An 11,803-nucleotide genomic window follows, 5' to 3' on the forward strand; every position below is an offset into this window, starting at 1 on the left:
TCCACATCAACTAAAATTCAATTTTTGCCAATGAAAAGTTAGGATTCCGCCATGGACATTCGACCATTCATCAACTTTTACGTGTAACAAATTTGATCCGTTCCAACAAATATGAAGGTTATTCTACTGTCTTGCTCGTCTACACAAATCATTCAACAGTGTTTGTAGTGGGCTTGACTTTCAAATCATACACTTCAGGTCAATTATCAGAACTTCAAGTTCAAGCATGCACTTCAACAGAAAAGTAATCGCCTATCTCGATACGTGGGAAATTTCTTGCAAGAAATGCTCAACAAAAGCACTTTCTTTGATCGCAGGACGCAGTTGAGAAAAAATGTCTATTTAAATGGGGCTCGCTGTAGAAAATTTCTTGACCATTTCTTTCCGCAGAAATTTTTACTTTTCTTGAGCTGAACAGTATACCTAGCTTAGAAGCTTACACACTTAATTTAGAATGCCTAGTGTATATAAGTATTTAGAAGCTCAGGTACCAGATAAATATATTGGCCAATGGACCTATGCACGTATTCACTATTTGACGTTTGAGCGGTGCCGTGTTATTTACGTGACCATAGCAACGAGTGAATTCGGCACCGCTAAAACGTCAAATTAGTGAACTCGTGCATCGATCCATAGGTGCAAATATTACTCAACAAGTAGGCTTGGAACAAACAAACGTTGTGAACATCAACGCACATTCAGAAATTTTTCCGTTAGAATATTCAAGAGGCATTTTTATCGACCTGAAATAATTCGCAGCTTGCTTCACGGGTAAAACAAAAAAAAGTCATTCAACGAACGATCGTACCTGTACACAATTCATACCCATTAGTGTACATTAAAAGGAAGGTACCCCCGTCTTCAATTTCATTTCCGAAAATTCAAACCATCAAAATGGAAACAGAGAGTCTATTGCTGACTGATCTTCCAGTGGAAATTTTAGAGCACATATTATCGTATCTCCCGTTGTCCGACCGTAAAGCCGCGTCGCTAGTATGTCGCTTTTGGAACGAACTAGCTTTTAGCCGTCGATCTCTGCGTCACGTCGCGCTCAACCTCATCATGGACTGGGAACAGTCCCAGCTGGAGTATCTCCGAAAAAGTTCTCGCCAGTATCGGAAAGTGTTTGCCTTTTTTGGGCCGGAAACGTGTTGTGAATTTGATTTTGAATTGGTCGTCGAAGTTCTGAATCTGTTCGGCGCTGATCTGGAGAGTTTTCATTGTATGACGAATTTCACTGAGGAACAACTGTGGAACGTGCTCGTACGTGCACCAAACCTTCAACACTTGGTTATCGGATTGGATGCATCTACTGTGAAGCAGCAGCTAAGCTTCCCCGTATTGAGCCATTTGGAAGATTTAGGTTCATTAATCAATGTGCTTCAGGTCCAGAGTTTACAGGCCCCTAACTTGACGCAGCTGAGTGCGAATTTCACTACATCTTCGGACGCAAAAGGATCATTAGCGTTTCTTCAACGGGTGGCTCCACAACTCAATAGTTTGGAATTGTTTTCAACAGAATACTTCATCCCGATCGACGAACTTCGATTCCCGAAGCTTGAAGTACTGAAACTCGCTGGGCAAATTTGTGCAGCAAGCGATAGTGCAATCCGATTGTTCTTCTCCAGTTTCATGTGTTTAAAGGAAGTCAGACTGGATTTCAACGTCAAGGATCTAGTGTTGGATGTTTTAACAACGGCGTGCCCGGCGATAGAAAAGCTTCATTTTAAAAATGATTTAATGAATTCGGAGTCTTTCCGATTTTTGGAACGTCTGAAATATTTGAAGGTAAGTTTGAAACGTATTGATCTCCATAGTTTAAAACCTCGATGATGGTTAAGCACAGCATTTAGTTATTATATTTATTGATTTCTTTTATTTTGTTATAGACGCTGAGTGTAACCGGGAGCATCGATTTCCGTATCACGTTGGAGTGCAAACCCTTGGTAAGTGTAAAACGGTTATTCGTACAGTTGTTCAACCTGAACGGAGAGGCGAGCATCTATGAAGATTTCCGGCGGCTAATGCCAAACGTTAACGACATGACCGTGACAATGACATCACGTTCCAGACCGGAGTGCGTTCTCATACAGATCTGCCGGCACTTTCCACACCTTAAGCGACTGACTATATCCGATGCAACCTCGCAGTATCGTATGCTAAGCTGCACATTTTTCCAGGCCTTGCGGCATCTGGATCGACTCGAGGAGCTCACACTCAAGTCCATTCATACTCCGGTGGCGTTTATGTTGCCGAACAAGTGTCTGAAGCGATTGAAGATTAAGTACTTTCACTGGTTAACTGATGGGGATCTTTTGATGCTGTCGGAAATCTATCCAAACTTGCAATATCTTGAACTGTCCTGGTGTAGAAAGGTGACGTCCAGAGGCGTGGAAGAGTTTCGTTCACGGTTGAAGGATTGCGTGGTTCATTGTGTCCAATCGAGACTGTAAGGTGTCTTCAGAACGTAAAGTTCATATTTCATAGTGGGTTTTATTGTATTTTTAAAGATTTGTACTTATTTCATAACAAATTGTATAGATTTTGTTTTGAATACAGTTTGGTGTTATATAATGAATCATTATTGATAATACTTCCTATTCTGAACTCGAAATACCGTTTTCACGCATATTCTCAACACTTAAAACTTACAGTGACTTTAAACGCCCTCAATAACCATGTAACAGCATATAAAATAAATAAAACAATAAAAACAAGGATAACTCAATATGAACTATCATTTCAAGGAAAAACTGATAATCAAGATTTAGCTTCAAATGCCGAACAATGCCCTCATTCTGTCTCAAACTCCGAACAGCTTGAATAATAAGTATTCAAATAAATAATTTCGTAATAAACTCAACTGAGCTCGTGTTATAGATTTTTATACAAAGAAGGGCTGCCGGACCATTTTCCATCATGCATCCCTCCAAGCAGGTTTCAAATATTTGCTGTCCATAATTTGAACAATTCTGATTGAATCATACATCATCTGCACTACTACATCCGTTATTGCGTCGTTGACGATGTTCGACAAATATACTGCCGTGAACTGCAAGGCAGTCCCGTCTGTAAAAGTAGGCACTGAGAAAATAGCCTGCGAAGTTTGCAAACTTGTCGGAGACTGTTAGTATGTTGAGTAAATCGATCGAATCGAAATTTCAACCAAATTATATCTGAAATCAAAGTTAAAGACCCATTTTGCATGCGTGATTAATTAGATCACATACAATTTTGATAAATCATACTTTAAATTTCATGTGAACATAGATTAAAACAGTGTTTTATCCAACTTTGGCGACTTGTAGCTAAAAATCCTGACGTGCTGAAACATTTCAGAAAATGGCATTAGATTCAGCAATCCCAAATTTACTAGAGACACGTAACTTGATCCTTGAGACACGCAAACATGTCATTTTTGTTGCGCTGTGTTATCAGAGCACGTAGAAGAAAACCTTGTGGAACTTAACGGAGGTGAATTTACAACAGATGGTGATTGAGACAGTTTGTGAAAATCGATTGAAACCCATTCTATATGGGTATTTTTGTAAAGGAACCGAAGAGTAGATGACGAAAATCGAGGTCGCCGTTTTGGAATCGAAGATAGCGACCTCCGGTTTGTGAAAATTACTTAAAATCCGTTGATGTTTGACGCCATTTTTTAATCCAAGATGGCGTACATCGATTTCCGTCATCTATTCATCTGTCCCGATCGAAAAATACGCATGTATCATTGGTTTCAAGTGACTTTCACAATCCAGAAGTTCCAAAACGACGTCAGACGTCAATTCACGTCGTCTACTCATCGGCCCCGTGCCAAAAATACCTATATTACATAGATTTCAAGTAACTTTCACAAACTGGAAGTCATCATCTTGAAATCCGAAATGGCGTCATTCATCTATTTTCGTCATCGGTCCCGTTTCAAAAATACCCATAAAGCATGGGTTTCAAGTGATTTTCACAAATCGGAAGTCTCCATCTTGGATTCCTAAATGGCTTCAGACTATGGTTCATGTCATCCCTATTAATACCCTTGAGAAGAACCATGGATAAACTTCACCTCTTCGCAAAACTTTGAGAACAAACGAATATAATTCTTTTTACGCTCCGAATTCCAACTTACGCTTCCTCTTTCTACGCTTCAATTCTTTTTGCGCTCCCCCAGTTAGGAGCGCAAAAAGAGGATTGGCTGTATCCAGCAGCAATGTCAGTTCCGGAATAGCATGTAACAAGTTGCCGATGGGCAAATTTTGTGGACGATCTTGATCCGCCCGGTTCTCAGCCATGGTTGCATATAAAGGAGGATAAGCTGCTTCAAAAACGCAAACAGATTTTTTAAGTCCGAACCGTAAACAACAAGGCTACGAAACGTCAAATAGGGTTTCGTTCTACTTCGCCGTAAGCGTTCGTCGTATCAAACTTAAAATGCTCCACTACGGCGGATATTCAACAAAGATTAATTTTTCAAGTGTAATTTGTACACTTGGCACATCAATGCGTGCGCGATGCTTGGCTTAGAAAACGGTTCCTTTGATTGTGTTGTTTTCGCTGCACTGTGGACAGCTTTCATGATTGTTCGGTCAAAAGGAATTGTGTTTATATGTTTGGGCTGAATTTCAATGGTGAACCATTGATTTTAAAAGAAATTAATATATTTCAATTAATATAAATCATAGATTTGTATCTATGTACCCAAGGCGTGCAATGCCCTATAGCGACAGCAAATGTTTAAAAAATTGCACATTACTTTTGCTTAAAAAAACAAAACTTATAATTTTTCATATTTTGTTTAAAACTAGCTTAGCGTTTCAATGATACAAAAACTTTCAAAATCGGTGGTTAAGAACACCACGCAAATTAAGTGAAAAAAATCCAATTCAATATGGTCGCCAAATATTTTTATTTTTGCCAATGAAGCTCCTATGTTTTCTCTTTCCATGAACGTGTTATTGTGAAGAGGTTGTTGAAGAAATGTCTGAGTTATGGCAGTTTGAGTGAGCCAAGAATTGTCAACAATCTAGGGGTCCTCAAAAACTGTTTCAATAATAACTACCGAATCAATTTGACGATCCGAATGCAGTTTCTTTATTTACTCAACAGAAGCATTCGAATAAGCATAAATTTGAACATTTTGAAAGACCAAGTGTAGAGGGTGGGCTGGTCTCTACGGGAATTACTCCTAGCCGAATTAAAAAAATAATCATAAATTTGAATATTGTAGTGGACGCGAGTAACTGACACTGAAGAAGATTAAAAGTGGTAGTCGAAACACGCGTCATTCAAATGATTAGCTATTAGAACGAAATTGAAATTTACATAGCATAGCATAGCATAGACTGACTGTACATGTTAATGGTAGCTACTCCGTGATTGATCGGAACTGGTAAGAATGAACCAATGTGCGAATGTTATTTATGTAGCCATGGCAACGAGTGAATTCAGTACCGCTTAAGCGGTCCATGCACGAGTTCACTGATTTGACGTTTGAGCGGTGCCGAATTCACTAGTTTCCATGGTCACATTAATAACACGGTACCGCTAAAACGTCAAATAGTGAACCCGTGCATAGGTTCATTGGTCCACTGCACTTTGATCCAAATGAATAAGTGATGGGATTTTCCGCTAACTCTCGAAATGCAGATCTCATATTATTGATCAATAACGGCGCCGGCGAAGTCCTTCAAGTCAGAAGGGATGAAAAAGGAATGTTAGGGTGTAATGATTGTTGCTTCTAAAGACCGAGAATACCTCTAATTACGGCGGAATTGAAATTTACAATACTCAAATTTGCTCTTTTTTACTTAATAAATTTATACAGTCGCCTCTCCACATCTCGATATCGAAGGGACTATCGAGATAGGGAGAGATCGAGACAAAGAACAAATTTTTGATGAATACTAGATTGAAAAACACTCCGTTGCCAAGAAAATAATACACAAACAGACGTCATTTTGCGCTCCTAACTTGTTTTGAATCCCAAAATTTTGGTCTAGTAACCTTCGATATTGGTCATATCGACATACGGAGAGAAAATTGGGAACAAAGAATCAACAGAAACACATCGAGATATGAAGATATCGAGATAAGGAGGATATCGAGATATGGAGAGAGAAAATGTATGCAGACTGAAGGGACCTATGAAATCATCGACATAGGGAGAGATATCGAGATGTAGAACATTGAGATGTGGAGAGTCGACTGTATTTTGCAATTTCTCATCATAATAGGCTGTTTTTCATCACGCTTATCTATCATGAAACGGCCTTCTTTCCTGCACTGAAGTATGCAATGCGAGAATAGTCATTATGCAACTGAAACCAGTGCTGTAATGATTCATTACGCAACGCTTTCTCATTACGCAATTGTTTTGAGTTGCAAAATGAATCATTACACAACATTTTTTCAGAAATTGTAAAATAATACTGAATGCATTCCAATATAATTTCTGATACCCTCAAGTGGTCTTCTACGAAATTACAAAAAAAAATCTGTACGTAACTCGTTGCAGAACTCGATTTTTACAGCACTCGTCGTAATTTTACGACTCGTGCTGTAAAAATCATCATTCTGCAACTTGTTCCGTAAACTACTATTTCTGGCTCAAGCGCCTCAAACTTACTTACTTCATGTTATTTATTGTGATTCTGCTCCGAGGATACAAACACGTAAAAGATCTATAACAATAAAGCATGCATTTTTCAAATTTACCATTTCTTGTTTTTTTGAATCTTTGTCTACATTTAACCGTGATATAAAATCTGTTCAAATGCATCAATTCAACATCATTTTTATTTAGAATTGTAGAAATTGCTCCACAAAAACATCCCATTTTGTTTGTGTGCAGAGAGTGAATGGAAAGTTCCCAATCTCGACCTTCCGTATTCAAACAATGCTACCTTGTAGAGACGCTTTCGAAGCGGTTGAAGAAAATGGAACGGAAGCGTAATAAAACTTAAATTTATCGTCACGCCGGACACTATTTTACAGTCAGGACATTTTTTTTTTTTTGCTGTTCGTTCCAACTCACTCTGCCACACAGATTACGCCACATCACCGGGTGCACAAAAGGACACGCTTCAACGATTTCCATGTAACTAAAGCTAATCCGGGGAGCGTCGTTGTGAACCCTCCCCTCCTCGGCCTCTGCTCGTTTGAGTGGTACCGTACAACGGGGTTTCTTTGGAAAGGACCTACAACATACTGAACGAAAGAACACGATTCTCGCATAATCTGTGATAACGCCCTAAAAGCCATTGGTAACTACGTGTGTAGCTCGTTGTTTCTGCGCAAATGAATGAATCAGCATCCAAACCAACACCACTGGCAGGTAGAGAATGATCCTTTCTTCACCATTGCGTTGTTAAATAACGTGTAACTCCATTTAAATGCTCAAAAATAACGAGCTACACACGTGGTTACCAATGGCTTTTAGGGCGAGATCATAAGTTATGCGAGAATTTTTGTGCATCAGTTAAGCCAAACAAATTCAAAAGTAAAGAGTTTTAGAATAACACTTTTTGTCAGAGATATTTTTTAAAGGAATGTCAGAGGTTTTATATATAAATATAAAAAATGATTTGTTCTACTATTATCAAATTTCGTCTTCAGTGTCGAAAAATTCCGTCTTCAGTGTCGTGTACTTGACTCGACTGAGGACGAAATACGCGTATCTAGCAAATGATACAAACTCTAGTGAAATTAAATGGTATAGTGCTAAATTCGGTTGTCATTTATTTATGGTATTCCACTAAACAGCTCAAAGATTGAATATTAGATGTTTCTATGATTCTCCTATATCAAATGAATAATATATTGCTGTTTGCGTTTGACGTGCAAATCTTGTTCGAATGCGCTTCAAATGCGATAACACAAACTAATCAAAGGACACTTAGTAACAATGATCCATATCACCGCCAACCAAGCAATCTATAATGCAAGCAACCTAGCAAAGAAAAACAATCGCTCTCCTTGTTGAAAAATCTTACCGCGTTTGGTGTTCCCGCATTTGATATTTGCATTTCAAACGAACACAGCAATATGAAATGTGCAGAAATTTCAAAGAAAATGTTCTGTTCACTGTTTAAACTCGAATGTTCGTGACACATGTCATGCTTGGAATTTGAAACAAAACTATTCAGATTTCCGTCCAAAAACTATCAATATAACCCTATTTTACGGCACTTGTTTTAAAAATAATAAAAATCATTAAATAAAAATGCAAATGAATTCAAATTTTCTTCCAAAAAACTATCAAACTTACCCCGTTTCACGGTACCGTAATTTCGGGTGAAATTGATCACTTTTCACTTTTTTCATGTCTATTTTCTATGATGTTGCTAATTCCAAACAACTTGATGCAGGAAAACGAGTACGACGGTGGAGCTCATTGGCTTATATACTGAAATTTTCATACAGTTGTAATTTAAGTGCTGAAAATCGTCTCTAGAATAAAAAATCAAGGAATTCCATTTCGGGGTGAAATTGATCACCTGTCAAAACAATTATTGTTAGTGTTGAAATCAACTTTACTTATTTGATTTGGGTTTCCTGAATACAAATAAGCTTGCCAAATTCTTAACAATGCAAAATTTATGGAAATAATAAACAATTAATTTTCAACAAAACCGCAGAAAACGCCTAAATGTGGGCAATTTCCAAAGGAATCTTCTGATATCTATAAAAAATTCAATTATTACAACAAAATGAACAAATTGGTACGAATTTTGATGATAAAATTCGTTTAGAGGATATATTTCAAGCATCCTTTCAAATTATCAGGTTGACAGCATGTCCAAATCCTTGTTTAAAACTATAAGTTTATTGATGTCTGCCAGTACCACACAGAACACGATCATGGAATTTTCTATTATTTTCATAGAAATAAACATTCCTTAATACAAAAAACTTCACAACATGCAATTGGACAATAGTTAAGACAAACAATCTTCATTTACTGTAGGTTGCAATGATTTCTATGCTCTATAAGAGGGAAATAAAATCGTGTGGCACGGTGATCAATTTCACCCTACTGATCAATTTCACCCGAATTTACGGTACTCTCTCTCACTCTCGGAACCAAGTTGCCCCGGCCGAAGATGGAGCAGCGCAAGCTGGACCGGGACCGCCTGCCATTGTCATTGTCGGTGATGTGTTTTCTGATGCTTGAGCGGACATTCGGGATTTACGCTCCACTTGGGTTACAACATCCGTTTGGCGATTTTCCACCTGAAGGGTACGACGACCGCTCACCCTTCCCGGAAGGCGTATCTGCTCTGCTCTACCTGCGTTCGGGGTTTGATTCATTCGGATTCAACGAAAGTGGCATGCTTTCAGGTGAACCGGGGTACAGATTCATACATTTTTTTCCGGATTGACATATGGGTTGGGATCCATTTATCGTTCTTTTGTGGAACAATTATGTATGGCTCTCGATTTCGCGGAAGGGTACATAGGGCCTTCGAAATGTTCGCATATTTATTCATCTTAAAGTTTGGTTTCAATCTTCTATACCGTAATGAATCGGACGCTTAAGACGACACATATGTTCTAACTCTAAGGTTAGTATGATTTATTAAAATATTCTTGAAATTTTATAGTCCGACATATTTTTACTAACAAGATTTTCAAAAAAATGGTAAACTATTCAGTATTGACCATGATTTTAACAAAAAAGGGCTAAAATAATAGTGCTTACCTTTTCCTTAAATCCGGACACCGGTCAAGTCAAATTAAATACAATATCATTCTCTAACCGAATCGATGTACGTATTACCCTTACAGTGTTACAAATTATAGTAGGTTCATGATATTTTTTTACAATTATTTATTTATTTTTATGGCTTTACATCATTTATCTTGATAAAGCCTCGCCAACAACATTTCGCCAATTCACTCGGTTTACGGCCGCTTCTCCGTCTCCGACTGCGACCCACGCTCTCCAGATCCTGGTGTACCTGGTCAATTCACCTAGCTCGCTGCGCCCCACACCTTCTTGTTCCAACCGGATTTGTAGCGAACACCATCTTTACAGGGTTGTTGTCCGGCATTCTTGCAACATGCCCTGCCCAGCCTATCCTTCCAGCTTTGGCCACCTGGGTTCGCCATAGAGTTGAGCAAGCTCGTGGTTCATCCTTCACCGCCACACGCCGTTCTCCTGCACGCCGCCGAAGATCGTCCTTAGCACTCAGCGTTCGAAAACCCCAAGAGCTTGCAAGTCTTCCTCGAGCATAGTCCACGCCTCATGCCCATAGAGGACTACCGGTCTTATGAGCGTTTTGTACATCGTGCATTTGATGCGGGGGTGAATCTTTCTTGACCACAGTTTCTTCTAGAGCCCAAATCGTGCCTGGACTGAGCAATATTGAACGATAGGCACGAAAGTCCGTCGCCCTGTCGTAGTCCCCGCCGAGACTCGAACAAACTGGAGTGTTCGCCGGAAATCTTTACGCTGTTTTGTACACAGTCCATCGTTGCTCTAATCAATCTTGTGAGCTTCCCGGGAGAGCAGTTCTCGTCCATGATCTTCCATAGATCTGCACGGTTAATACTGTCGTATGCCGCCTTGAAATCGATGAACAAATGGTGCGTAGCGACCACGGCATTTCTGGAGGATTTGCCGCATGGAAAAGATCTGGTCCGTCGTCGTGCGGCCGTCGATGAAACCTGCTTGATAGCATCTAACGAACTCGTTTGCTATAGGTGATAGACGACGGAAGAGAATCTGGGATAGCACTTTGTAGGCGGCGTTTAGGATTGTGATTGCACGATAATTCTCACACTCCAGTTTGTTGCCCTTTTTGTAGATAGGACAAATAACGCCTTGTTTCCACTCCTTCGTTATCTGTTCCGTTTCTCAGATTCTGACTATCAGCCGATGCAGGCAAGCGGCCAACCTGTTCGGGCCCATCTTGAGTTCGGCTTCGATACCATCCTTACCAGCGGCCTTGTTGTTCTTGAGCTGTTGAATGGCATCCTTAACTTCCCCCATTGTGGGAGCTGGTTGGTTTCCACTGTCCGCTGTGCTGACGTGGCCATCGCCTTCGCTGTCCTGACCTTCTGTGCCTATGTTATCTGCGCCATTCAGATGTTCATCGTAGTGCTGCTTCCACCTTTCGATCACCTCGCGTCCGTCCGTCAAGATACTCCCATCCTTATCACGGCACATTTCAGCTCGCGGCACGAAGCTTTTGCGGGATGTGTAGAGCTTCTGATAGAACTTCCGCGTTTCTTGAGAACGGTACAGCAACTCCATCTCTTGGCATTCCACCTCTACCAGGCGGCGCTTTTTGTCCCGGAACAGGCGGGTTTGCTGTATTCGCTTCAGTCTGTATCGTTCCACGTTTTGTCGCGTACCATGCTGCAGAATTGCAACCCGCGCTGCATTCTTCTCCTCTAAAACCTCATGACACTCTTCGTCGAACCAATCGTTTCTTGAGCTCCGTTTCACATATCCGACAATGCTTTCGGCAGCGTCGTTAATGGCTGCTTTGGCTTTGGCGACATCCGGTTGTTTCAGTTGCGCTAGATTGTACTGAGGCGAGCGTACATCGTTGATGACGGATAGCTTTGGGCGCAGTTTAACCTGGTAGTGGTCGGAGTCAATGTTAGCGCCACGATAGGTTCTGACGTCGGATATGTTGGAGAAGTGCCGTCCATCGATCAAAACGTGGTCGATTTGCGATTCTGTCTGCTGTTGTGATCTTCAGGTGTACCGATACGGGAGGCTGTGCTGGAAATAGGTGCTACGAATGGCTATGTTCCTGGAGGCGGCAAAATCAATCAATCGTAGGCCGTTCTCATT

At 40.2% G+C, this 11,803-nt stretch overlaps 1 protein-coding gene across 2 annotated transcripts; it reads left to right on the forward strand.

The window, feature by feature from the left end:
• The first annotated feature begins 638 nt into the window (after window positions 1-638).
• On the forward strand, window positions 639-2,731 carry LOC110675930. 2 transcript variants are annotated; one of them, XM_021842008.1, is made up of 3 exons: window positions 639-1,788; window positions 1,890-1,946; window positions 2,181-2,731. In XM_021842008.1, the coding sequence occupies exons 1-3, from the start codon at window positions 895-897 to the stop codon at window positions 2,451-2,453; spliced, it is 1,224 nt and encodes a 407-aa protein (XP_021697700.1). In that variant the 5' UTR covers window positions 639-894; the 3' UTR covers window positions 2,454-2,731. The 2 variants fall into 2 exon arrangements, with proteins under 2 accessions (XP_021697700.1, XP_021697699.1); XM_021842007.1 differs by having other exon boundaries at window positions 640-1,788; window positions 1,890-2,731.
• The last annotated feature ends 9,072 nt before the right edge of the window (window positions 2,732-11,803 follow it).

This window comes from Aedes aegypti, chromosome 2 (genome assembly GCF_002204515.2).
Source record: "Aedes aegypti strain LVP_AGWG chromosome 2, AaegL5.0 Primary Assembly, whole genome shotgun sequence".
Lineage (NCBI taxonomy): Eukaryota > Metazoa > Arthropoda > Insecta > Diptera > Culicidae > Aedes > Aedes aegypti.